The 27,661-nt window shown below is 42.3% G+C and overlaps 1 protein-coding gene across 4 annotated transcripts; it reads right to left on the bottom strand.

Moving 5' to 3' along the window:
• Nucleotides 1–6,665: 6,665 nt before the first annotated feature.
• On the bottom strand, nt 6,666–27,350 carry LOC107076445 (mucin-2-like). 4 transcript variants are annotated; one of them, XM_069191426.1, is made up of 16 exons: nt 27,203–27,350; nt 21,043–21,127; nt 19,194–20,926; nt 18,646–18,710; nt 18,366–18,514; nt 15,805–16,581; nt 15,134–15,702; nt 14,080–14,144; nt 13,627–13,775; nt 12,741–13,024; nt 11,984–12,048; nt 11,532–11,680; nt 10,767–11,038; nt 9,994–10,055; nt 9,230–9,372; nt 6,666–8,252 (listed from the first exon to the last, which is right to left on the bottom strand). In XM_069191426.1, the coding sequence occupies exons 2-16, from the start codon at nt 21,092–21,094 to the stop codon at nt 8,149–8,151; spliced, it is 4,638 nt and encodes a 1,545-aa protein (XP_069047527.1). In that variant the 5' UTR covers nt 21,095–21,127; nt 27,203–27,350; the 3' UTR covers nt 6,666–8,148. The 4 variants fall into 4 exon arrangements, with proteins under 4 accessions (XP_069047527.1, XP_069047525.1, XP_069047526.1 ...); XM_069191424.1 differs by having other exon boundaries at nt 10,767–11,041; nt 27,203–27,347; XM_069191425.1 differs by having other exon boundaries at nt 10,767–11,041; nt 27,242–27,344.
• Nucleotides 27,351–27,661: the final 311 nt, after the last annotated feature.

Below are 27,661 nucleotides of genomic sequence, written 5' to 3'. Positions count from 1 at the left end.
CTCTAACCAAACAACCAACCAATGCATGGTGATGGAACAATCAGAATACAAAGAAATCTCATTTCTGATTGACCATTCCTTAATGCTTCAATAAAACATCACAGACTTTTCAAAAACACTACTATCACAATGGCTCTGACTGCCTGTTGGAAAAACAATAAAATCATTAATTCCACGTCGAATCCCTCTAAAAATACTCCAATCGGGCACAATCCTGACTTTCAAGTCAATGGAAACAAAAAGGTATCACACATCTTCGTCACGTATCTAAGAATTATCTTAATTTCAACCTACAACCATATTTATTGATTGAAAAAAAAACAATTAAATAGACACTTTAGCTAATTTAACACAGATTTTTTTCCTCAAAGTATACAAATTTTATGCTGTGTCAACTGAGCTACTCTATATCCTTTGATGCAACTATATCCTTCCTAATTAAAAAATGGGAAAAAGATTTAGCAATCTCTCACATCAACTTCTGGGCACAAATCTGTAGGAATACCTTCTCTATAAGTAGCAATACTAACTTACAACTAATTTAGTATGAAGTAAATCAATGTGCACATATTACACACTGTATACAATGAGCTTAACAGACATAGACAAATCTTCCCACTGTGTACTGGATACCCCAGATAACTATTTTCATGCTATTTTGCTTTGGTTCATCGGTTTTGGCAAGAAGTCATTGATAGAATATTGCTACAACATCCTACTACAGTATCTCCATCTCTTTGCTTACTGGGCAACTTATCGGTAATCAATTCTCCAATCCAACATCCCAAAACCATTCTCATCGCCCTCACCACTGCTAAAAAACTATCCTCTTAAAGTGAACATCTAGAGAGACCCCACACATTACCAAAAGGCTTAGCCTTCTTGCAAAAGACATTTCAATGGAAAGAATGTCTGGCCAGAGGCACACTCTACACTTCGAAGATCTCTGAGCCCCAGTTATTAATATTTTACAATTGAATCTGCTTGAACACTGAGCACTCTCATATGCACACACAAGCATTTAAAATAGAAGAAGGAGGGAGGGGGAGGAGAGGGGGAAAGGGAAGGAAAAGAAGAAATGGGAGAAGAAAAAAGAGCATAAGCCATTTCAGAGGGAGCTGGGATATAATAATAATAATAAACGTTATTTTATAAAGCACCTTTAAAGGTGGCTTCTCAAAGCGCTTTACAGGATGACAGTATAAGAAGAATATAACAATAAATAAGAAGAATATAAGAAGATCCCTACCACACAGAATGTGTCATGCCCCCACCTGTAAAAGGTTCACAATGTTAGAATTGTGTAGTGTGACATCAAATGTGTGTATAACTTGATTGCCATACCTTGAGATTAGACAAATTCATGCTTCATCTGTGTCAACAGGGTATGTACAGTATATGTGTACTCGCATCTCCACCTTGACCTGTGTCTATCAGTTACTGACACCTGTACATGGATCTACAGCTGTGCTTACTGTATATACAGTAAGCATGTAGTATACCTGGGCCTACACCTCAGCCTATATGACACCTGCATCTATTTCTTTATCTGTACCTGTACATGAGTAACAAAAAAATGAAAAATCAACTCAAACACTTTGTAGAAAATGTGGGAGATCTGACAGCACTCAAAGTCAAACAGAATTGTTCTCTTTCAGAATAGAGATAATTGCTGTCTGTCGGGATTAGTGCTACAAGCCCACTATTCTGGCCCTGGAGATTTATTTAAACATGATTACTCTCCCTTAATCCTTACCACGCCTCTTCCTGCATTTGGTGTAGATTGTTTAGAACCAAACACTTCCTTGTTCTCTCTGGGGCAAGATAACATCTCGCAACCGTGATGATGAGCAAAACTTGCAGGCAGGAGTCTATAGTCTCAGCTGCACCTTTCTATATCTCACGTATTCCAGGAATAATTGTGAAATAAGACATTCCTGGAAGGAACACGAGCCTTTCTATAAATGTATTAATAGAACTATTGTATCATGCAAGTTGGATCAGACTCGTTTCTTGACTATTTTCATATATATCCACAAAAAATTTACAAGGGGACCCCCTGTAAATGTTTGTAATCCTCAAAAGTATCACCAAAGTCAACTCAGGAATAAACAGTGAATTACCAACCAGAGGACAGATGTGGGAACTATATGGAAATGCATTTAAAACTGAGGGCAGGGGGCACTTCTTATCACAAAGGGTTGTAGGAGTGAGGAACAAGCTATACCCTATTTCATTGAAGCTGTTACTTGAAGGAAGCCAGGCTAAGATCCTGGGATCAAATACCTACTAACTACTAAGCAGACTAGATGGGCTAAATGACCTTCTCTCCTCTCATTTGTGACATGTCTCATGATTACTTAATTGAATAATAAGTCTCATTTCCATTTTATATCCATGCACCCAAAGCCAGGCCTTAACCACAGATTCTACTTCAAGAAAGTCTTCACAATCAAGGAAAGGACAGGGGATTGTTTATAAGGTCTAGGCAGACAGTATTATAACTCAGTATAAGTGGTGTAAATACGATGGAATACCTACCTTTCTACGGTGTGGAACTCACAATGTTACAGAAGGCAAGTTGAAAAGTGGCACCATCCCTATTGATATAGGGAAAGCCAGTCTTGGGGGGCCGTTCAGAGCAGAACGTCAATGTGCCTGTACCCTCAGTGTCATCTATAGCATCGGTTCTCAGAACCCACAACCACACAGCACTGAGGAACTGAGTGATACAGGAACACATCTTTACTTTAACAGAGTAGGGTTCAGAGGGTCTTACTCCTACAGATTAACCCAACAGTCTCTCCAATTCACAAAGTATAAACAATGACTACGCTGTACACAGATTCTAATGGTCAACTCTTTGCAAGAGTGCAGGCACTGCCTTGGAACAGCAATGTTGTGTTGCTGCCCCCTAGTGGCCAGTCAGGGTACCTGTATCCAGTTCCCAGTGAAGATGTTATTAGGGGCCCTGGGCTAAATTTTGGATCTGGGATACTGCCTGTGTGGAGTTAATATGTCCTCCCTGTGTTTACATGGATTTTCTCAGTTTACTCCAGTTCATTCCAACAGTCCAAGGACATGCTGGTAGGTTAACTGGCTTCTAGTTTGAGTGTGTGCATGTTCGTGTCTGATAAAGAGGTTAGGAAATGGATGCCACCTTTGAAGTCACCAGTAGTTCTTTTATTGAAGGAAAAACAATTACCAGCCACTTCTTGTTCATTTTAACACTGAACCTGTATGGGAAAAAGCAGTTAGAAATGGGCTGAATTCTGGAACTCAGTGCTTCTGGGAAGGAGGCAGGGTATCAGCTCCAGCAACGTGGCCACTCTGCAGTCAATGGGGACAGACACAGGAGCAAGAGAAAAGACCTTTCCTCCCTCAGACGTGCCGAGGTGTCCAGAGACTGTCGAGGTGCATGAAGGGGACCCTGGCAAAACCTGGAGAAGAAGCTTTAAGAAGATTAAAGAGTTTTTAAAAAAAACATCCTTACACTTATATAATGCTTTTCTGGACACTCCACTCTACAGCCCTTTACAGGTAATGTGGATCTCCTCCACCACCACCAGTGTGCAGCCCCACCTGGATGATGCGACAGCAGCCATAGTGCGGCAGTACACTCACCACACACCAGCTTTCAGAGGGGAGGAGAGCAGAGTGAGGACGCCAGTTCAGAGATGGGGATTATTAGGAGGCCATGATTGGTAAAGGCCAGTGGGAAATTTGGCTAGCATGCCAAGGTAACACTCCCACTCTTTTCGAGAAATGCCCTGGGATTTTAAATAACTACAGGGAGACAGGACCTCGGTTTTACGTCTCATCCGAAAGAGTCTTTTACAGTATAGTGTCCCCTTCACTATACTGGGGCATTCGGATCCACACAGATTGCAGGGTGAGAGCCATCTGCTGGCCCCACTAACACCTCTTCCAGCAGCAACCTTAGTTTTTCCCCAGGAGGTCTCCCATCCAGGTACTGACCAGGCTCACACCTGCTGAGCAGCCAGTTGCGAGTTGCAGGGCGATACAGCAGCTAGAAGGTTTTAGGAGCATCAGGAGCCGAGTCGGGAGACTGGAGTGAGCTCACAAGGACGGGAGCAGGAAATGTGAGAGGAGGCACAGTGCTGCAGCACACTGAGCCACAAATAAACTAAATGAAGGAGTTATTTCAAGGGGAGGGGACTCCTTGAGCCTTGTAGTGCCAGGAGGAGCATGAAACACAGGAGGCCACAATAAAATAAGATCACAGAAGGTGGGAACAGAGTCCAGAGACAAGCTCAGGAAAAGTAGGAGTGACAGACTCCACCATATCACAACTAGCGAAAGAGGAAAATGGGAAAATAAATCAGGAAGCACAGACAAAAACAAAAGCCTGATATAACCCAAACTGCAAGACACACACAAATCCTGGCATTTAAACTATCACCTGACCAATCACCTTCCAGTAACTGGTCTGGTGACTGACGGCAAAGGCTCATTCCCCAAAGCATTCTGGGGTATGTGGTTCAGGCAAGGATCTCCATTTTGCTTGAACCTACTGCCCCCTTACAGGATGTCAACTGTATTGTAACAAGACTAATGTTAGGAATCCCTGGTAGGAAGATACACGGATCCTGTGCAGATGCAGGCACGGTTGATAGATGAGGGAGGCGAACAAACCAAAACGAGAGGCAAGGTCGTAGTCAAAAGGCGAAAGGCAAGTCGTAATCCAGGAAGTTCTCCGGTAGCAGACAGTCCGAGGCGAGAGTCGAGGTGCAAAGTCGAAAAGGCAGAAGGGGAATCCAAAATCCAGAATAAACGTGGTACGGGGGGAAAACCGCCAAGTAGAGCTCTCAAGGAGTAGACTCAATACCGAGCAGTGGGAAACAGGTGAAGAGGGTATAAATAGCAGTGCGCACCGCACCGTGAGTGTGCGCAGGTGGTTTAACTCGTGCTGCGGCGTTTGTTAATAATCACCCGCTGCTGGGGCTGATTAGCTCGCTTACGATTTGATCCTGATTGCCTGGCGGTCGTGACACTAAAATACTGTTACTAGAATACGTTACTAGAATATCATTTTTAGAATACGCGGCAACGTTGGTGTGGAAACTACATGCGAGTGCATTTAAATGTGAGAACAGGAGGCACTTCTTCTGAGAAAAGGTGGTGGGGGTGTGGAACAAGCTGCCCCTGTTGTTGAAACCGATACCCACTTTTCTTCCAACAAGTGGCTAGATGAGATCAGTTAAGTCTGTGAACAAGCTAGAGGGGCTGAATGATCTCCTCTTGTTTTTAACCTGTTCTGACGGAGTTATTTGGTCACCAAGTCCTTGAAACAGAGTGATGTGTGCAAGAGCACTCATGTGCCCAAGTGCTGGATGACCAGCTGTTGGTGAGCAACAGCACCAATTTGAGGCATCTGCATCAATCCGCTTGTTCTGCGAGACTGGAAAAGGCCCCCTTGTGGTGACTGTCATATATACAGGGAAACAGTGCCAGTGTGAGATCTCAACCTCAGTAGAGTGACTCTTACTGTATTTGGTTTTATGTGGCTGAAAGGCTGTTTGCAAACTGCAGTTCGTGTTGCAGGCAGCCGAATCAGATGAAGGAAGAAAGTCTTGGAAGGAGCCCATCATTTGCTGGTGTCAGTGCAAGGAAGCACAATAATGGTATGGAAGTCAGCTCACCAAGACCAGATTGCTCAGCCCGATCTCTCCAAGGACAACTCCTGCTTGTGTGAATCCTGTATCGGTCTTATCCGTCACCTTTGGGGTCAGGAAAGACAGTCAGGCCTTGTCTAATTAAACAAACATGAAAGAGATACCTAGTGTTTACAATGTAGTTCAGGTGGGTAGCTGCGTCAGCATGCGTAGGCTGCAAAGGAACAAGTAATAGGTTTATTCCATGCTGAAAAAAAGAAGAAAGAGAACACAACGTTTTGGCCGTGGAGCCTTCTTCAGGTGTGAGAGAGACAGGGCAGTAGGCAAAGGTAAAGTAGCGGGAGAACAAAGGTTGGGAGGGAGGAGGAGTGAGAGGCGGGAGCAGGGGACAGAAAGAGAGGCCAATCAAGAGGTGTGAAGTCAGAATGGGTGCAGAGAGGTGTGAAATGAAACTTCCAATGAATGGAGGTGATTTAAAAGAACAGTAATCTGTCGCTAAGGGGAGGGAGAATGTGTGATCCTAACTGCAGAATAATTTTAGTTTAGTGTTTACAATGTTGACTGGATGAACGTTTCAGAGGCACGCTTCCGAGCGCTTTGGTAGCCGATGGAGTTTGCCGGGTTTCAAACAGAAATGTTCCCAGACTGATTCCAGGCCATAACAGTCGCAAATCTTGTATGCAATGATGGAAATGATGCCACATATTTTTAGTTATTAAAAATCCAGTTTACTCTTGTCAAAAAAGATTTAACAGCACTTTCAAATAATTATATACAGGATTATAAACAGGCTTGGTCACTAAGGTTTCGAATGGGTCTTCAAATACATGGGTCAGGTCAGCACCATGGTGGACGAAGGACAAGGAGCTCTTACTAGTGGCTGATACAAATTAAAAACTCTATCTTGTCAGTCTCAGTTGACCCTTGACCCTTCTCATTTCCCTGGCTGCCTAATCTGTACACATGAACAGTTTGAACAGTTAGAATTCCATGAAAACACAAACAAAGGGCTCATATCAGCTCTGGAGATTATGTTTTGGAAAGTGACATTTTATTAAAGCTTAGTACATATATACACAGGTAATTTCAATAAGAAAAATATCAGTATAACTAGGTTCATTTCTCTTGACATTGACAGTCATCTCCAGTCAGCCCGGCCCTGAGCGTATCAAGAACACCCATTAGAAAGCTCACAAAGGTCGATAAACACTTTTAAACATTGAGCACAGACTTCCATATATATATATAAATGTCCGTTTCACCAGTAGAATGTCAATAAAATGTAAGCTTTGGTTTAGCGAGGCTTGTTTCCTTCCTGTGCAGTTTTTTCTACTGTCTATGCTAACTGACTTGGTGGCCTGGCCTTCAGTGTGCAGTACTATGGCTTCACTTTCATTCAATACGTGAAAAAGCAAACCAAAAGAAAAGTGATAAACTGATACCGGGGGAACTTTATTGCACAAAGGAGAGGGGGAGTATTGAACAAGTTGACCAGCCATGCTTTTGAAGCCAACACCCAGATTCCATGTAAGTGAAATAGTCTTCTCTTTTTTATAATTTTTCTTATGTTCTTGGTAGTCTATGAGATACCATGATTTACTTTAAACAGCCTTTATAATGGTACTGTACTGTCATACAGTATAGAAAATCAGCTGTACAGAGACTCTGCTGGAAATCATGGAGACAAGTCAGTTAGCACAGTGAATTTTCAGGAGGAAAGCTTCTGTTAAGATTTCAGTTTCTCGTGATCCAGTCAGAGATTAGCTTTCCGATTTTAAAGTATTCAATGTTTAAACTTTAAAAATGTTCCATCATATGACAAAATGTTGCAAACAACCGTCAAATGTACAGTCAGTGCTACTTCTTCGCAAAAAAATATGTTTTGGAGTAGTCTGTTATTTTAACAGATTGTGCTTTGTACAATGTCGAAAAACTGCTAATCCCACTGGAACAGTCTTGGAAACCTGTCACACACAAAAAACAATAAAGTGCAGCTGAAGAAAATAAAATAAACAATGAACACTAACTACCCAATACAAAGTCAAGTTGCCAAACGGACTTCAGATTATCTTGAAAGTTTACTCACTTACGATATTGCCAATTCTAATGTTGCTCCTTTAATATACAATATTCATTTTTAATTATTTTCTTCTCACCTTGAAAATTATATCTTCTTGCATTAGATTCACATACTGTATTCTTAGGACATTGCGACATTGCCCATGTACAGGAGTGGAAACATGTCCCCCATTTGACATATTGCCATTATCTTAAGTCTTCAAGTACAGTATCTTACTCTTCACAAGAGTGTTCTTAATATTTGTCTTGGTTTTAAGATGTTGCTGTTGCTGTGTAACGTCTGGAGGTGCACTAATTGATTTTCTGTAACTGTAGTTGAACAACTTCACCAGGTTACATTTCAGAAAACAAATCTAAGAAAGACTGAGAAGAAAATTAAATCTCTCATCGCGAAAAACAAACGTTTCAGGCAGGAAGGGCTCGTTGGCGGCATCTAGTGGAGCCATTGTGTCAAGACAACAAGCACTGTGGCCAAAGCCAGGGCGAGGAGCGAGGACAGGCTGGTCCGCAGGGCGGGGGCCGAGGAAGGCGGGTTGTCTGCGGGGGAAGGAACGAGAAATAATTACTATTTAAACACCGAAACTGGAAGGGTAACACAGTCGGGTCCGAGAGTAAAACGAGCGTAAAACCTTCTGCAGATTCCTGGACGAACTAGAGTCTGAGAGACAGACCACGTGACAAGGCGGCGGCGGCACCGGAGCTCGACTCCTCGCGCGCACTGCGAAGTTTCCCGCTTGAATTACTGACCACCGTAAGAACCCGTCAGAAAACCTTCCCACTGTAATTTTCTGATTGTTGTCAGGTGAGGCGAATAAACCTGAAGGAGTTAGCTTCGGGAATCTCCAATAATTATGTTAATCGATATAACAGTTTCATTAGTTAAAGGTTAATGTGTTTTACATGTAGGGGGGTGGAGGTGTGGGGATGAGAAACACAAACGTCGTTTGTTAGCGGTGTAAGACTGTCGTTTTAATAATACAGACGTTTGTTAAATGTGAGTTTAAATAAAATGGAATGGAATTATAAACTTGTTAATTATGATATAATACTGTATTATGTTATTGTATGTTTGAAAAATGTTAAACTGACAAGGCAACGTGTACAGTATCGTTGGTTCCCCCACTACCTATTGGGGTACTGTTTTTTTGGGCCACCAGTGGAAATCATGTGGAAACCTTTTGTATTGTTCTCTCTTTCTCTGAAATTCAAATTTCAAATAAGAGATCCCAGCCCTACCACCAGACCACAGGCTTATCGATCTGTGCAAGACGTCACAACTGACAGGAGCTCGACGACTCGAGAGGTAGAGACTTGGCAGGAAGTCGCCCAGTGGGTTTATGGGGGATGTAGTTCGCATGTGCGGTCCAGCGTCTCAGAGTCAACGTGACCAATAGCAGCCAGTTATTCTGCACCCGGTTCTCTACAATATATTCATACCCATGTGCCCCGACAGAAAGCATATACTAACAGCTATGTCCTGCTATTGGAAACAACTAGGACAGGGTTACACTTACTTGAGGATATAATAGAATTTACATCTATTGGCATGATGACCTCAGAGTTAGCTATTGCGTCCTTCATGGTGTTGACAATATCAGTTGCAGAAGGAGAAGTATTTTGGAATACCAGGTCCATGTCGGTCACAACTGATCCCCGACTGAAGAAAGAAAAAATAATAGAGAAATTCAAACTCAGCTACTGTATGTAAAATTCTTCTGAATCAATAGGAAACACTTACTAACAGACACAGGTGGAAACTACAGGGAAGTGCATTTAAATCCGAGATCAGGAAGCATGTCTTTACACAAATGGTGGCGGAAGTATGGAACAGGTGAACTAACCATGTTATTGAAGCCAATACCTTGGCTTCCTTCACTTAGTGGCTGGGTGAGATCTTCCAGCCTGGACAGTACTTTTTTGGGAAGATTTGTGTGAATCTGTTTTATATTAGTAATAACTTTCTATGTTCTTAAATGTAACACAATTTTTCTTGTCTTTACAGTGTTAAAGCTGTACTGAGCACTGTGCTATGTGACTCCGTGTGTCAGAGCTGTACTGAGCACTTCTCTGTGTGATCCAGTTTGTTAGAGCTTAACTGTGTTGGGGTTGATACTGTCCTCTGTATTTTAGAATGCATTGATAGACATCACTGTTGGGCTTTTCTAGTAAATACTGAGACTGTGGTAACAACGTCAGTACCCTGATCTCTAAAGAGTCTCTAAAGCTTTGGGAAAAGCAGAATTGATACCGAGTTCTCCTTAGACACAGCTCAGCTTACCTGAACTTTCTCACTCTGGAACGAAGGAATGTGGTATATTTTTTCCTGTAAACCTTATTCACCTGCAAAAGAATAGAAAAGGCTTAAATCTGCAACTTATACTTTTAGTCGCAGTTGAAATAGCAAAATTAAGAGAGTTTTCCCAGTAGAACAGGTTTTCTAAACTTTTTATCTCACTCAGTTTTGGGATACAATTCATGAACGGTACGATGTACAGTATTCAGTGTTAAGACTAATAAGGATCAGCTGGTAAATTGTGTTTCTTTTTGTAAAAGAATTCCAAAAGGGTGACTTTAAAGGCAGCATCATCCATTCATCCATGCATCCATTCGCTAACTGCTTTACATAATACAAGGAGCTGGAGCCTATCACAGGAAGCAAGAGATGCAAGCCAGGATATACCCAGCACTGGACGCCAGTTCATCGCACGAACATGCACACACTCACACAAAACCCAGTTTTCTCTGAAGCCAGTTAACCTACTAGTGTGTCTTGGGAGCAAACTGAAGCACCCGGGCAAAACCCTCAGAACATGGAGAGGTCATACAAACAAACTCTCAAAGATATCCAGTATATATAACACACAAATCCCATTACTTTTCACATTCCAACCCACACATCCTTCTCCCACCCCATCTCCAGCTGTGGAGTTCCCCCCTTATCTAGCTCCTCATACTGCATGGGAATCCAGTTCTCCTCATCCGATAGCCAGTGGACTGAACCTCAGCCAAGCACGACTAATACTTGGGTGGCATTATTCCTCATGAACTCACCTGATCAGTAACTCCACTCGCAAAGTTCTGGAAAACTGAAGAGTTGGTATCTGCAAGACTTGCAATAAAGGTTTGCATTATGCTGAAGCGAAGAGGAGCAGTTACTTCTACCACCACAGTGGTGCTTGGAGGTGTTGTTGATGTTGTAGAAGAAGTTGTTGCAGTAGATGCAGCTGTGCTTGTGGAACCAGTAGCTGTGCTTGCAGGTGATGAAGGGGTGGTTGTAGGAGACACAGTTGTTGCAGGAGCTGTAGTTGTGGATGTCGTATTGTCTACTTTAGTAAGAAAGAACATATTATTTACAAGTGATATAATTAAGCTGTTTCATAGGCAGATAATGTAGAAAATTGTGTTGGATTTTCTTGTGTTCTTAAAGTTGAACTACAGGGAAGTGCACTAAAAACATATAACATGAGGAAATCCTTTACACAAGTGGTGGTGGTGGGGGGGTGAATTATGACCAAATGGCCTTCCCTTGCCTGTAAGCTTTGTTATGTTTTTCATGCTCAACACAGCTGATTCACATCAGGGCAGTGTGGATGAAAACACATGGAATATAGATGAGCTATAATGCTCATAAAAGTGGGCAAATGCACACCTTTATTTATTCATTTGTAGATTTCTATCCCCTATGATGCTTTTCCACACTTTACTGCTTTCTTGTGTCTCGTTCCAAATAAACATTCATAATGAAGGTTCGACTGCAAAGCTGAATTTCTGTGTCATGTGTTGGGCACGAAGATGATGTCATAAAGCCTTGCTTACCTGGGACTGTAATGGTGTCGGACTGTATCGTCAGGTTGAGAGCTGAATCATTCAAAGCTGTCTTCAGAGTGTTAACAATCTCAGACGCACTGGGCACAGAGGTCTGGTTCGTGAACTCCAGGTCCATGTCAGTAATGACTGATCCTTGCCTGAGGAAAGGAAGTGAATAGCAATGAAGGAGGTTTCTTGCAAATCTTTGCAGTCTCTTAGTCTCTTCACTCTCACACTTAGTCTCCACATCCAGAGACCAGCTCCAGGTGTGAGTGCAGATCTGACAGGGTGATTTTGTACTGTGGGCTGAACAGTCTCTCACTCCTATGCTGTGGCAGCGAGTCTAAACTGACAGTGAGGGACAAGCCTGCAGTGTTTATACAGGAGCTGCCTCCACCAGACTGTAATTTCAGCTTTTAAAACAGAACTTTATCTGTATTAAGACTGAGCTCAACTCTTACCTGAATCTTCTCACTCTGGAGCGACGGAATGTGTTAGGAAATTTTCTCTTGTAAACGGTATCCACCTGCAAGGAAACAAACAGCCTGAGACCTCAAGCTCACTCTTGCAGAATCACTTTTAATATTTTTCCTGTTCAGCTGTGCTCTCTGTTCCTGCCTAGCAGAAATACTGACACTTGCTGTGCCTTGCTAATATTTTCATTGGAAGAGAGAAAGCATGTACAAAGACAGGTCTTCGCCACAAACTCACACCAGAAAAAGTGAGCTTTGTGCACTAGTGTAAGGATATAATTTCACTTTCAGGTCACTGCATGTAAAAAACCTTTGAAGACCACATTTCTAAACCTTTGATATGAACTTTTAAGAGTTCATCACAGTTTTACACATTTATTCTTTTTCTTCTCCTTAACTCTGGGAAAATTCAGACTGACTGAGTTGGAAGACATATACAGTACAGATGTTGTTGAAGTACGAAAGTTACAAAACGTGAACTAGTCGCCCCATTTAGTTCAATAAGATAAGTTAGTGTACTGCTACTTTCTGGGAGAGTCAGAACATAAGGACATCTGGATGATTTCAACACTGATGTCAAAACACTGCAGCTGCAGCCCATTCTAGTACTTGAGTTGTGCTTCTGTTCAAGTTTGTGATCCCAGTTTGATACATACCCAAAACATACCCAGTCATTTTAGTGTGTTAACACATTTGCAGTCAATCTGTAATGTAATGATTTATTTAGCGTGAGCTTCACACTCACCTGGGTAGTAATAGTATTTGCCAAAGTTATAAAAGCATTAGAGTTGGGGTTCTCAAGGTCAGGAGTAAAAGTCTGATTCAAACTGAACTGCAGGGGAACAGTTGCTGGTGCTGGTGAAGTTGTTGCGCTGGTCGCAGTAGAAATTGTGCTTGCGGGACCAGTAGTTGTGTTTGCAGGACCAGTAGTTGTGCTTGCAGGTGATGGAGCTGTGCTTGCAGGTGATGAAGGGGTGGTTGTAGGAGACACGGTTGTTGGAGATGCTGTAGTTGTGGATATTGTATTGTCTAGATGAGGAAGAAAGAATATATTTATATTGTTAACAAGTGATATAATTAAGTTGTTTCATAAGCTGGTAATGTTGGAAATCTTGTTGGATTTTCTTGCGTTCTTATAGTTCAACTACAGGGAAGTGCACTAAAAACATATAACATGAGGAAATCTTTTACACAAAGTGTGTGTGTTTGGGGGGGAATTATGGAAGATTCTGGGCAGCCATGTTGTTGAGGCCAATACCCTGGCTTCCTTCAAGAAGCATCTGGATGAGATCCTGGGACCAATAAATTACTAACCACCAAACAGGCTGAATGGGCAAACGGCCTTCCCTTGCCTGTAAGCTTTGTTATGTTTTTAATGCTCAACGCAGCTGATTCACATTAGGGCAGTGTGGATGAAAACACATGGAATATAGATGATGTATAATGGTCATAAAGGTAGGCAAATACTCACCTTTATTCATGTTTTAATTCTATTCATATGATTATTTTCCACACTTTGATGCTTTGTTCTTTCTTGTTCCAAAAAACATTCATAATGAAGGTTCGACTGCAAAGCTGAATTTCTGTGTCATGTGTTGGGCACGAAGATGATGTCATAAAGCCTTGCTTACCTGGGACTGTAATGGTGTCAGACTGTATCGTCAGGTTGAGAGCTGAATCATTCAAAGCTGTCTTCAGAGTGTTAACAATCTCAGACGCACTGGGCACAGAGGTCTGGTTCGTGAACTCCAGGTCCATGTCAGTAATGACTGATCCTTGCCTGAGGAAAGGAAATGAATAGCAATGAAGGAGGTTTCTTGCAAATCTTTGCAGTCTCTTAGTCTCTTCACTCTCACACTTAGTCTCCACATCCAGAGACCAGCTCCAGGTGTGAGTGCAGATCTGACAGGGTGATTTTGTACTGTGGGCTGAACAGTCTCTCACTCCTATGCTGTGGCAGCGAGTCTAAACTGACAGTGAGGGACAAGCCTGCAGTGTTTATACAGGTACTGCTCTCCACCAGACTGTAATTTCAGCTTTTAAAACAGAACTTTATCTGTATTAAGACTGAGCTCAACTCTTACCTGAATCTTCTCACTCTGGAGCGACGGAATGTGTTAGGAAATTTTCTCTTGTAAACGGTATCCACCTGCAAGGAAACAAACAGCCTGAGACCTCAAGCTCACTCTTGCAGAATCACTTTTATCATTTTTCCTGTTCAGCTGTGCTCTCTGTTCCTGCCTAGCAGAAATACTGACACTTGCTGTCCCTTGCTAATATTTTCATTGGAAGAGAGAAAGCATGTACAAAGACAGGTCTTCATCACAAACTCACACCAGAAACAGTGAGATTTGTGCATTAGTTTAGGAATATATTTGCACTTTTAATTCACTGCGTGTAAAAACCTTTGATGTCCTCATTTTTAAACTTTTCATATGAGCTTGTAACAGTTCATCACAGTTTTACACATTTATTCTTTTTCTTCATCTTAACTCTGGGAATATTCAGACTGGCTGATTTGGAAGACATATACAGTACAGATGTTGTTGATGTACGAAAGCACCATTAAATTCAATAAGATAAATCTCTTCAGCAGCCAGTGCAGGTCATGGAGAAAGATCCTATCATGGTCATTAAGGTGATAAGGAGTCTTGAATACCTGATTGCTCTAGCTGTGTTTTATAGTCTATCGCAGTTTAAGCCGCAGTGCTCATAACAGATACCCCCTTACAGAACTGGGCTACCCGGGGTCAATTATAGTATTGTGATGAAGGATACAACAGCAGTGTCTGCATTTGGACTTGAATACAGGTGTATCTGTTCCAGAGCAGTAACACCCTCACCAACATTCAATTATAACCAACGCACAAATCTAACAGATGAGAAACAAACATCTGTAGATCATGTTCTGCTACTTCTGGGAGAGTCAGAACATAAGGACATCTGGATGATTTCAATACTAATGTCAAAACTCTGCAGTTCCAGTCCATTCTAGTACCTGAGTTGTGCTTCTGTTCAAGTATGTGATCCTAGTTTAATACACAACCAATATAAGGTGCAGTTATTATAATGTTTTAACGCATTTGCAAGTAATCTGTAATGCAATTATTTATTTTGTCCACTTTCACACACACTCACCTGGGTAGTAATAGTATTTGCCAAAGTTGAAAAAGCATTAGAGTTGGGGTTCTCAAGTTCAGGAATAAAAGTCTGATTCAAACTGAACTGCAGGGGAGCAGTTGCTGGTGCTGGTGAAGTTGAAGTGCTGGTCGTTGTAGAAATTGTTGTGTTTAATAGAGACGCAGTTGTATTTGCATGAGATGCAGTTGTGTTGACAGGAGGTGCAACTGGGTTCACAGGTGTAGTTGTGTTTGCAGGAGGTGCAGTTAGGTTCACAGGAGGTGCAGTTAGGTTCACAGGAGGTGCAGTTAGGTTCACAGGAGGTGCAGTTGTATTCGCAGGAGGTGCAGTTGTATTCGCAGGAGGTGCAGTTGGGTTCATAGGTGTAGTTGTGTTCCCAGGAGGTGCAGTTGTATTCGCAGGAGGTGCAGTTGTGTTCCCAGGAAGTGCAGTTGGGTTCATAGGTGTAGTTGTGTTCGCAGGAGGTGCAGTTAGGTTCACAGGAGGTGCAGTTGTATTCACAGGAGGTGCAGTTAGGTTCACAAGTGCAGTTGTGTTCAAAGGAGGTGCAGTTGTGTTCGCAGGAGGTGCAGTTGTGTTCCCAGGAAGTGCAGTTGGGTTCATAGGTGTAGTTGTGTTCGCAGGAGGTGCAGTTAGGTTCACAGGAGGTGCAGTTGTATTCACAGGAGGTGCAGTTAGGTTCACAAGTGCAGTTGTGTTCAAAGGAGGTGCAGTTGTGTTCGCAGGAGGTGCAGTTAGGTTCACATGTGCAGCTGTGTTCGCAGGAGGTGCAGTTAGGTTCACAGGAGGTGCAGTTGTATTCGCAGGAGGTGCAGTTAGGTTCACAAGTGCAGTTGTGTTCAAAGGAGGTGCAGTTGTATTCGCAGGAGGTGCAGTTAGGTTCACAAGTGCAGTTGTGTTCAAAGGAGGTGCAGTTGTGTTCGCAGGAGGTGCAGTTAGGTTCACATGTGCAGCTGTGTTCGCAGGAGGTGCAGTTAGGTTCACAGGAGGTGCAGTTGTATTCGCAGGAGGTGCAGTTAGGTTCACAAGTGCAGTTGTGTTCAAAGGAGGTGCAGTTGTGTTCGCAGGAGGTGCAGTTAGGTTCACATGTGCAGCTGTGTTCGCAGGAGGTGCAGTTAGGTTCACAAGTGCAGTTGTGTTCGCAGGAGGTTCAGTTAGGTTCACAAGTGCAGTTGTGTTCAAAGGAGGTGCAGTTGTGTTTGCAGGAGGTGCAGTTAGGTTCACATGTGCAGTTGTGTTCGCAGGAGGTGCAGTTAGGTTCACATGTGCAGTTGTGTTCGCAGGAGGTGCAGTTAGGTTCACAAGTGCAGTTAGGTTCACAAGTGCAGTTGTGTTCAAAGGAGGTGCAGTTGAGTTCGCAGGAGGTGCAGTTAGGTTCACAGGTGCAGTTGTTATTGCAGGAGGTGCAGTTGTGCTCACAGGAGATGCAGTTGTTAAAGTATCAGCTGTAAGAGTGAAATTTTATTTTTAAAGATAAAGGTCTGAGAAAAATGTCATAAAATACTTTCAATGGATTTGAATGGGGATTAAAAATAACTTCTCAGTGACAGAGGCTGTATAGCTGAGATGTAGTGTTTTTTTATATCTTTCAGGGTATAATCACTGTGATGTAGTGAGAAAAAAATATAATATTTAATAAGAAAAATTGTAGCATTAAACATCCTAGATTGAGATGAAATAATCTCAGCAGGTTTTCACAAAACATTTCTTACTGACAGAAGCTACTGTATACAGCTGAAATTGTGTTTTTTGTTCTATTTTTTAGTGTGAAACTGGAGTAATCTAGTAGAAAATAAATTATTATATAATAAGTAGTTTATGTGGGTATCTGCGTCAGCATGCGTAGGGTGCTTAAACAAGTAAAGGTTTATTCCATGCTGAAAAAAAAAGAAAGGAAACACAATGTTTAATCACACCCGAAGAAGGCTCCACAGATGAAAAGTGGTGTTTCCTTTCTTCTCTTTTCAGCATGGAATAAACCTTTTACTTGTTCCTATTATATAATAATATCTGATACAAAAAATCTTAGCAATTAAGGAAAACATCATAGATTGGAAATATGTTTACGGGTTTGGTAAAGAACAGATCACTTCATCAGTACTGCAAGTGCACAAAGTGTTGGGGTTTTGCAAAAAGTGTAGATACAGTACTATCTAATAGAAACAATTTATAGGTTTTAGCTATGCTGAAAAGAGACGAAAAGAAACACAATGTTTCGGCTGTGAAGCCCTCTTCGGGTGTCAAGTGTCGATACTGTATAATGCTGAGGAAGTGTCTGATAATTCATGAACAGAGCACTTGAGCAGTCCAACGGTCTACTGGAAGAATGTTCTCTGGACAGACTAGTAAAAACTTGACATTATTCTTTGAAAAGCGTTTAGTTTAGTAGAGAAAACCAAACAGTGCCTTCCAACAGAAGAACCTCATCCCGACTGACAAGCATGGTGGAGGGAGAAACATGGTTTGGGGCTGCTTTGCCATCTCGTCATTGACGGAACCGTGAATTCAGAGGTGGATCAGCAAATTGAGGAGCACAGAGCCTTTGCTTGTAACCATTTTTGTGTGGACTGTTAATTATGTGTTGTTAGCCTGTGCTTATCTTGGTGGGGTACTGCAGAAGCGATCTGCCTCTGGACTTATGGCACCCTGGCACTCTACGCCAGGGATGGGAATCTGTCGACACTGAGCGGCTCTGTGTCAATGTGATGTCTACAAGACTAGAGCGAGGCTTTTAAGTGTTGAAGACATAGTCCTAGAGATCTTCTGTGTGTGCCCGTGAAGTTGGCATCAGCTGTTGTATTTCATACCCTTGGATATAAGAAACACCAGTGCTTTTGACTGGGATTTGCTTGTGAATTTTCCCAGTCACTAAGTACAGAGCATGACTGAAATAAGGTCTTTGGCGCCCTCATGCGGTTGAAGGTGGGACTATGAGCCACTTTCACTGCCACACAGCTGTGACCCACATGCCCTGTTTCAGCTGTACAGGTTAAAGGTTAATATTTTCTGGGGTGCTCATAAGAGCATAAAAATGTTATGCTTTTTCTGTTGGGACAGCTCATGTATTGCATAGAACATGACATTCTTATTTAGTGAGTAAATATAAGTTTGTTTTCAGTTTCACATTCAAAAGCTGAATATCTATTGAACCCAAAATCCCACTCAGTCACTCTAGTTTGTGCAGGTGCTTCCCAGCACTGAAGACAACTGCTAGTTCTGTCTTTATTACCTGAAGCCACAATTGTAGAGGTGTTGACAGGGAGAGAAAAGCCAGAAGTGTTTGCTGCAGCCTTCAGAGTGTTGGTGACTTCACTGGTGTTTGGAACAACTGTCAGATTGTTAAAGATCAAGGTAGAATCGACGATCACTGACCCGCTCCTGAAATTGATGCAGGGAAGAAAAAGGCATTTTGTGAGAACTTCAGAGAGATCTAGCTGCCCATCTAAGAGATTACTGTGCTCTGGAAATTAGCTTGACATTCAGAGTCCCATTTTCCTAACATCCCTTACCTGAAATCTGTGATTTCTGTACGATTGAAGGCATCTCCAAACTTATTCCTGTACACAGTGTCCAGCTGCAAAACACGAGACAGAAAGACATATTGAGGCTTCCAGGCTGTATTGAAAAGCTGAAGTAACACAGCTCTTCCAGGGTCTGGACAGTCACCACACCTGGATCCCACTGGGCACCTTGGGATCTCCGCTACCAGTCTCCAAAGGTGTCCTAGGCCCCCTGTCCTGGGGCCATACATCTGATCTCTCATCTGCCTGGCATCACATTTAACTCTCTCACAGTGAGCAAGCCTCCCTTCTGAAACTCCTTTTCTTTACAGTTTCTTGTCTCCTGCTTTCTGAAAATATACTAGTTTCCCTTTTTTACCATTCTGATGCTGTACTATGACGCTGTCATTTCAGGATTTGTGCTTTGTATCATATTTTTACCCTACTGTTTGTCTCTGTGCTCCTCTGTTCTTTTACCATGATTTTACTGTGCTTTGTTTGATTAATCTTTCACAACAACAAGTTTCAAATCCCCATTAACTTAATTAGTTAATTACCTGTGTGGTTATGTTCTTTGCCAAGCTTTGAAAAGCTTCAGATGTCTTATTTTTTAGGTCCTCATTAAAATCTTGATTCAGACTGAACTGAAGAACAACTATTGGTCTGGGTGAAGCAGGTGTAGAAGGTATTGTAACTGGTGCTGCCGGTGTCACTCCAGAAGGCACTGAGCTTGAGATGGGAGGAGGAGGACTTGAGTTTGCAGGAGGTGAAGGTGAGTTTTCTGGTGTACCGGTTGAGTTTATGTGTGGCGAAGTTGCATTGTCTGGTGTACCAGGTGTGCTTACATGTGGCGGAGGTGTGTTTTCTGACGTACCAGGTGTGTTTCCGTATGGAGGAGTTGTGTTTTCTGGTGTACTGGTTGTGTTAACGTGTGGTGAAGTGTTTTCTGGTGTACCAGTTGTGTTTACATGTGGTGAAGTTGTGTTTTCTGGTGTACCAGGTGTGTTTACTTGTGGTGAAGTTGCATTGTCTGGTGTACTGGTTGTGTTTACATGTGGCGGAGGTGTGTTTTCTGGTGTACCAGTTGTGTTAACATGTGGTGAAGTTGTGTTTTCTGGTGTACGAGGTGTGTTTCCGTATGGAGGAGTTGTGTTTTCTGGTGTACCAGTTGTGTTTGCATGTGGTGAAGTTGTGTTTTCTGGTGTACGAGGTGTGTTTCCATATGGAGGAGTTGTGTTTTGTGGTGTACTGGTTGTGTTTACATGTGGTGAAGTGTTTTCTGGTGTACCAGTTGTGTTTACATGTGGTGAAGTTGTGTTTTCTGGTGTACCAGGTGTGTTTCCATATGGAGGAGTTGTGTTTTGTGGTGTACTGGTTGTGTTTACATGTGGTGAAGTGTTTTCTGGTGTACCAGTTGTGTTTACATGTGGTGAAGTTGTGTTTTCTGGTGTACCAGGTGTGTTTCCGTATGGAGGAGTTGTGTTTTCTGGTGTACTGGTTGTGTTTATGTGTGGTGAAGTGTTTTCTGGTGTACCAGTTGTGTTTACATGTGGTGAAGTTGTGTTTTCTGGTGTACCAGGTGTGTTTCCATATGGAGGAGTTGTGTTTTGTGGTGTACTGGTTGTGTTTACATGTGGTGAAGTGTTTTCTGGTGTACCAGTTGTGTTTACATGTGGTGAAGTTGTGTTTTCTGGTGTACCAGGTGTGTTTCCGTATGGAGGAGTTGTGTTTTCTGGTGTACTGGTTGTGTTTATGTGTGGTGAAGTGTTTTCTGGTGTACCAGTTGTGTTTACATGTGGTGAAGTTGTGTTTTCTGGTGTACCAGGTGTGTTTCCATATGGAGGAGTTGTGTTTTTTGGTGTACTGGTTGTGTTTACGTGTGGTGAAGTGTTTTCTGGTGTACCCGTTGTGTTTACTTGGGGTGAAGTTGTGTTTTCTGGTGTACTAGGTGTGTTTCCATATGGAGAAGTTGTGTTTTCTGGTGTACTGGTTGTGTTCACGTGTGGTGAAGTGTTTTCTGGTGTACCCGTTGTGTTTACTTGGGGTGAAGTTGCATTTTCTGAAGCAGCAGTTGAGTTTCCAGCTGGGAAAGTTGTGCTTTCTGCAGCTGCAACTGAATATGCAGTTTGGGGAGTTGAGCTTTGTGGAGCTGGAGTCGAGTTCACTGCTGGGCCACGTGTGCTTTCTGCAGCTTCAGTTGAGTTTCCACTTGTGAATGTTCCTGTTAGGTCTCCAGCCAAAGTTGAGTTTACGCTTAGTGATTCAGTTGTGCTTGACGTTTCATCTGAATCTAATAGAAAATAATGCAAATATTGGTGAACAGGGAAGGTTTTCAAACAGACATTCATAATAATGAAATTTAAGCTTAGAGTTTGTCATGATTTGAATGCTTAGTAAGGAACTCACCAACACCACCTGTAAGAAACAGGAAGAGAAGGATGGTTCCCCCTTTCATCATTAGAGATTGACAGTCAAGTAGGTTGAGTCCAGTCTGAGGAAGAGAGCACAGGAAAAGAGTATGTGAGATCTGTAGCCCACAGTTAACCTCAGCGCACATTTATCTGTAGTCTTCCCAAAAGAATCCTTAAAAAGCGGCCTTCGTGATGCAAGCAACAAGACACATTTAAATCCGATGTCTGTATAAATTGAAAAGCACTCTTAAAGCGGACAACTGCATGTTGCGGTGGTCTTGTCACATCGTTTGACAGCATCACTGGTGTTGTTAAGCTGTTCAGCAATGAAGTGTTTCTTTAAAGGATGTAAAAAGGTAAACAGTTCTAATTGTACTGGGTGGACTGATTGACCGTTTGAACAAAAAGTTACGAAATGTAGAAATCAGATGTGAAGAAGACATAAAACTATATCGAACAACAACATTGTTTCTCTCTAACTGCAAGATTGGTGTCGAATTTCCTGGGTTTTTTGAAGAAACACCTGGATGAGACCCTACAGTCCGGACAGGAGATACTATGTTACCCAAAAAGTGGTGGGAGTGTGGAACAAGCTAACGCATTGTGTTTAACCTGTCTGACTTTCTTTCACAAAATAGCTGAGTAGGATTCTCTTAACTATCAAACGATCGGATGGACAGGATGATTATATAACCTTATGATAATCTTATAACCTTATGTCAAGGGTAAGATAATGTCAAGGGTAAAATAAGAATTATTTACTCTTACATAGCTCTTTTCTGGACACTCCACTCGAAGCGCTTTTGCAAGTGATGGGAACTCCCCTCCACCTCCACCAATGAGCAGCCAGACTGCGCCAGTCCGCTTACCACACACCAGCTCTCAGTGGGGAGGAAAACAGTGTGATGAAGCCAGTTCACAGTTGGGGACTATTAGTGGTAAAACACGGGGGGAAATTTGACTTCGTTTTTATGTCTCATCCGAAGGACAGCGCCCTTTTACAGTATAGCGTCCCCATAACTATTCAGGAGCTTTAGCACCCACATAGACAGCAGGGTGAGCACCCCCTGCTGGCCCCACTAACACCTCTTCCAGTAGCAACCTTGGCTTTCCCAGGAGGTCTCCTATCCAGGTACAGACCAGGCTCACACCTGCTGAGCTTCAGTGGGCTGCCAGCTGTGAGTTACAGGGTGAGACAGCTGCGGGCAATTTTTAACCAATTTGTCCAGTAAAGAGTCGCGGGCGAGCAAGCACCTCCTCTTGTAAGTAACTGTTATTATTTAATCCTCAAGGCATTAGTGACAGGTTTGCTTAGTGACAGGTTTAACATCAATTTTCTCATAATGTCGAAGTTCCTCCGAGAGGAGAAAACCCCGAAGTATTCTGGTTTCCTTTATTAAGTTTTCTTACGGGTGTTCAAACATGACACACGTAACCGGTTCTGATCCAGTTCTCGGCGGTTATTTGGGAAGTGCAGTACGTACCTCGCAGTTAAAAGCATGGGAATAGATGCTTAAGAAAGATTAATTAAGAGGCTGAGATGTCAGGTGATCATCTGCCTAAATACTTCACATAACATTCTGAGCAAAGGAATATATATCCGGATTCTCCGTTTATTTAGTGCTGAAGCGCATTGCTGCCACCAGGGACAGAAATCAGATTTTTCTCGTAATTACAACACGGCAGATGATCTCGTAATGAATCCCCCAATGACAGCACCTACAGTAGAAGCTACCGAGAGCTCAGCTGGAACCGGGGGTTCAGTGTTCGTGACAAAGTGCAGCCCTGCACGGGCGAAATTTCCTCTGGAGGTTATTCATCAAGACATATTACAGTTTGTACCTCATGTGAACACAATTCTAACCACGAGAACACACACATATCCCTGAAACAAGAACGAGTGTGCCCTGGAATCGATTCTACTGCTTAAAACAGAAAGTCAGCTAATGGTAACATACAATACATATGACCATCCTTGCACTGGCTTCCGGTCAAATTCTGTGTAGACTTTAAAATCCTCATGCTCACCTATAAGGCTTTACATGGCTTGGCACCTCAATACCTGTCTGAACTTTTATCGCCCTACTCCCCACCTCACAACCTCCGCTCTTCAAATTCTGCCCTCCTTACTGTCCCCCAAGCCCGTCTACATTGTATAGGTGACAGGGCCTTCTCCTGCTATGCCCCCAAGCTCTGGAACTCTCTGCCCAAGGATATCAGAGAGTCACCTTCTCTAAACTCCTTCAAATCCAGACTCAAATCCTTCGTCTTCAGAAAAGCCTTTACTTAACTGGTTCCATTCTTCACCCCTCTGCTCTTCTTAGTACCACCATCCACGGTCTCCTCTATTGTTATTGTTGTATTGTTGTAATTATAATTCTCTCCTATCTTGTGAAATCTTCTTATTTATTGTTGTAGTCTTCTTATTTATTGTTATTGTCATCCTGTAAAGCGCTTTGAGAAGCCACCTTTAAAGGCGCTATATAAAATAAAGTTTTTATTATTATTATTATTGGCTATCGTTGGACTATTGCGTGATAACATAAATTACGCGAGAATGTACTATTTGATAATTACGAGATCATGTAATAGTAAACATTAGAATTCCCAAAACAAATGGCTTAAATTCATATTCAATAATTCATTATACTTATACAGCGCTTTTCTACACACTCCACTCAAAGCGCTTTACAGGTAATGGGGACTCCCCTCCACCACCACCAACCTTATAATATAATTCCTAAAGGATTTCGCAGGAACACCCATAGTGCGGCAGTACACTCACCACACACCAGCTCTCAGTGCGGAGGTGGACAGAGTGATGAAGCCAGTTCAGAGATGGAGATAATTAGGAGGTCATGATTGGTAAAGGCCAGGACACCGGGGTAGCACCCCTACTCTTTTCGAGAGTTTTTTTTTTTAATAACCACAGAGAGTCAGGACCCCGGTTTTAAACTTTTACAGTATAGCGTCCCCCTCACTATACCGGGGCATTCGGATCCACACAGATCGCGGGTTGAGCGCCCTCTGCTGGTCCCACTAACACCTCTTCCAGCAGCAACCTTAGTTTTTCCCAGGAGATCGCCCTTCAGGTACTGACCAAACTCACACCTGCTGAGCTTCAGAAAGTTACCAGATATGAGGTGCAGGGTGACATGGCTGCTGGTAATTACTAACTGGCTATTACGAGACTTGTTTCGTAATTTCGACATGTATCGACATTTGTTTTTGATGGCAGCAATGCGCTTTTGTACATTTAGCAATACACCCCTGTTGGAATTTCTAATTCAATGTGTGCTACCTGTATTACAATTCAAGCTGGTCAGCGGTAGGCATGACTGATTTAATCAGTAAACTTTCACATAACCAGTTACCCTTAGTTCTGATCACGTATCTATAAAAAGTGCGTACGAACAGAGGCTTAATCCAATTCCGCTTTATATAATTTGTCATCGCATTGTCAAACTAAACAATTGACTTTCAAATAAATGTTTCGAACGAACACTGCTATATTTCCAAATGTTGTTTCCAAATGAAAACATACTTTAAAAGATCTGTATCATTACCTTTGTAGCCTACGCATGCTGACGCAGCTACCCACCCAAACTACTTCAGCCTACTGTACTTCTGCTGTGACCCACTAGGCCTTCCTCTAAATCTTTTTCCAGATCTCTTCGTCGTTCCTCCTCCTCCTCCCTAGGCTGCTTCCCTCCCTCTCTCACCAAACCAGCATCCCGTCTCTTCCCAGCGATCTGTTCCACGACCAGGCTTTGTCACCACCTCCTATTCCTTCATGTCGTCGTTATAGTATCATTCCTAAAGGAGTTCGCCGGAAAATGTAACACTTTTGTCTTTGACTCTGACACCACGCAGAGAAACACTCAGAGACTTCTACAGCAATTTTCGCGGAAACAAAGTCTTTCTACCATTTTGTCCCTCAAACAACAGATTACCCTTTCTGACAGCAACATCAAAGAGGCTAAGGCATTTGTACGGCTAACAGGTCCACATCCTCTTCCCTTTATAACTAGCCTCACCAGATCGCTCAACTCCCAACTTTACCAGTTCTTCACTTCAGAGAAGGGTAAGAAACTCAATCATCTTCTACAGAAAAAAAACATCAATATCCCTCCCACCTCCACCAGTCCTAACCTTGTCGTTACTATACCCTCAGACCTTTCCCTGTCACAGGACGAGCGATCTCTTCTCAGCAAAGGCCTCAAGCTGTGTCTCAGTCCCCAAGAAGCTGGACATCCCCCAAACCCAAGTCGACCTCAACCGCTTTTACCGCAGGATTCGTCTCAGAGCACATTTTGCTGATAACCCTATCTCCCAGGCAGCTGACAACAACCCGGTTACAGATGCGAGTTCTCCATCATTCGGGGTTCGTGGTCTTGTGGTCGAAATCTCTACAGATCCCTGCGATCTTCATCACTTTCTCTTAACCTGCTGCCATCGTTTCCTTGTGCTCACTGTAGTTACAGAGTTCTGTCAAGGAAGCGACACACTCCGTCACCCAGCAGGTTTCCAGACTCTTTTTTAGGGGGTTTCGAGACTGGGGGGTGGGGATAGGTTTGTGTCGATGTACTGTGTGCGCCTGACTTCTGTCGAGGAGATAATTAAAATTGAAAGATAATACCTCCTTAAATAGTTTTTAATTAAATTGCTCTTGAATTGATTGGAATTGTATTTTGCATAACGTAGAGACCGCTGCGCATTTCTCTTCATATTAAAGAATTCTGTTGGTGGTAAATTTAACAGCTGGGGGTTTGCATTTTTGTATTTTACCCGTGTATTTTTAAAAACAACACTTTAAAGGAATCACGTCCGGACTCAGAACTGCGGCGTTACCGATCCAAACTGTCCGAGTCCTTAGGAGCGCCGATTGTGGAAACGGACGTGCAAATATTTTTAAAAACGAATAATCCTATCTGAAGACAAGGCAGCGAAACGTAAAACAATTAAATAACCGGAAAAAATCAAACCGACCGATATTCCCTTGTTACGTTAACGCCTGTGTTTTTCTCACCTGTAGTTAATTGAATGTTAATTGCAAAGACTGTCTTCCGCGTGTTTTGGCAGGGCTTGTTAAGTATTTTGATTGTGAATAATCAGGTTTTGACAGAGGGTAAAAGAGGATACATATTTTTATTGATTATTTTTTATTTCGGCACGGTGGATCTATTTACCAAAGCTGAGGCGCAACTCTATAAAAGTCTTGTAAAACTCGGTTCCCATCATTAATTAGGCCAGCTTTAACCCTTTTATTAAAATCCCCAGGAACAAACAGCACTTGATATTGAGTCACACCTTTTCCTACAGAAACAACAGTGACAAGAAATATATTATCATAAAATAAATGGAATTATCGAAGTCATAAATAAAAATCGTACGGGAAAAAGCAGGATTAAAGTCGGTGACCTAGAGCTTTTGGTTAAATTTAAACCCTAAAACCGTTCCAGTGTAATGTGATAAAAAAACAGCATCACTTGAAAATAGTTGTGACTTTAATTCTGTCAATTTTTGTCTTCATTGCCCTGAGATAAAAATCACAAACAGCTCCTCTCAAAATTCGTTTTTACGAATTAGTCGATTAATTGTACGAAGGCTTTAAGATTGATTTTTTAAAAGCAATTTGAAGTTATTTTTAGGGTAATAGGGTTTCGTGCTATTCTTGCTCTCCGTGCTCAGTGTTAAAAAAGCTCAGTCCAGTGAGATATACCAAAGTTTTTTAAATAAAAAAGCACGGGATCACTTGTGAAAAAAAGGCTACATAATCGTAATGTACACAGCAGGATTCGTTTCAGAAGGGTACAAATTAAGAGTACCACCGTGTAATGTTACTGCCAATCCAGCATCTCGCCACACCGACTTTCTTCTGTTCTTTTCAAAAATGCTGAACATTTCCATATTTGTATTAATAAGTAATTACTTCCATAACTGAATCACTGCATGAAAAAAACATTGTTAAAGCCATAAGAGCTCGTATTACCATAAAATATGTATACATATAAACCACCCCATTTTAAAATAGAAATACCCAAAGCGTTTAAAATCTCAAATCTGTATTTTGCTTCAAATGAAATTTAAATGCCCTTAAACTCGTGAAGCCACATTGCAATACGTATAGTACCCAGAGGATGTTTTGCGTTTACCTGAATATCGAAATCTTAAATGATGAGAAAAAAACAGACCGTCTCCCGGGTCTCCCTTGGGCGCAGGTCCGAGTCGCTCCGAGCACGTTAGTATTCCAGCAGCCGAGGAGCTGTTAGACGCCGGGAGGAATAGACTTATTTATTTATGACACCCGTCCCCGCACAGACCACGTCCCCAGGAGCGAAGGTGGGACGAAGTTTTGCCGAGAAACAGGAAAGATTGCTTTTCTTCCCTCCCCAGATGAATTTCTAAACGGGGAACTTTGCGTTAATGACGCAGGCCAAAAACAATCCATCCTTTCCGGAAAAACGAGTCATCAATCGTCGCCTGAGCTGCTGGGTTTCACCAGATTCCTATGAGTCCAGCAGCGCTCCATTTAGATCCCAGAATCCTTCAGTCTTTGAAACAGATACACGTTTTAGCAGATCTTCATATTCCTGCAGTTTATGGTTTGTTCC

This window comes from Lepisosteus oculatus, chromosome 6, assembly GCF_040954835.1.
Source record: "Lepisosteus oculatus isolate fLepOcu1 chromosome 6, fLepOcu1.hap2, whole genome shotgun sequence".
Taxonomy (NCBI): domain Eukaryota; kingdom Metazoa; phylum Chordata; class Actinopteri; order Semionotiformes; family Lepisosteidae; genus Lepisosteus; species Lepisosteus oculatus.
This window is presented reverse-complemented; position numbering and strand designations above follow the sequence as displayed.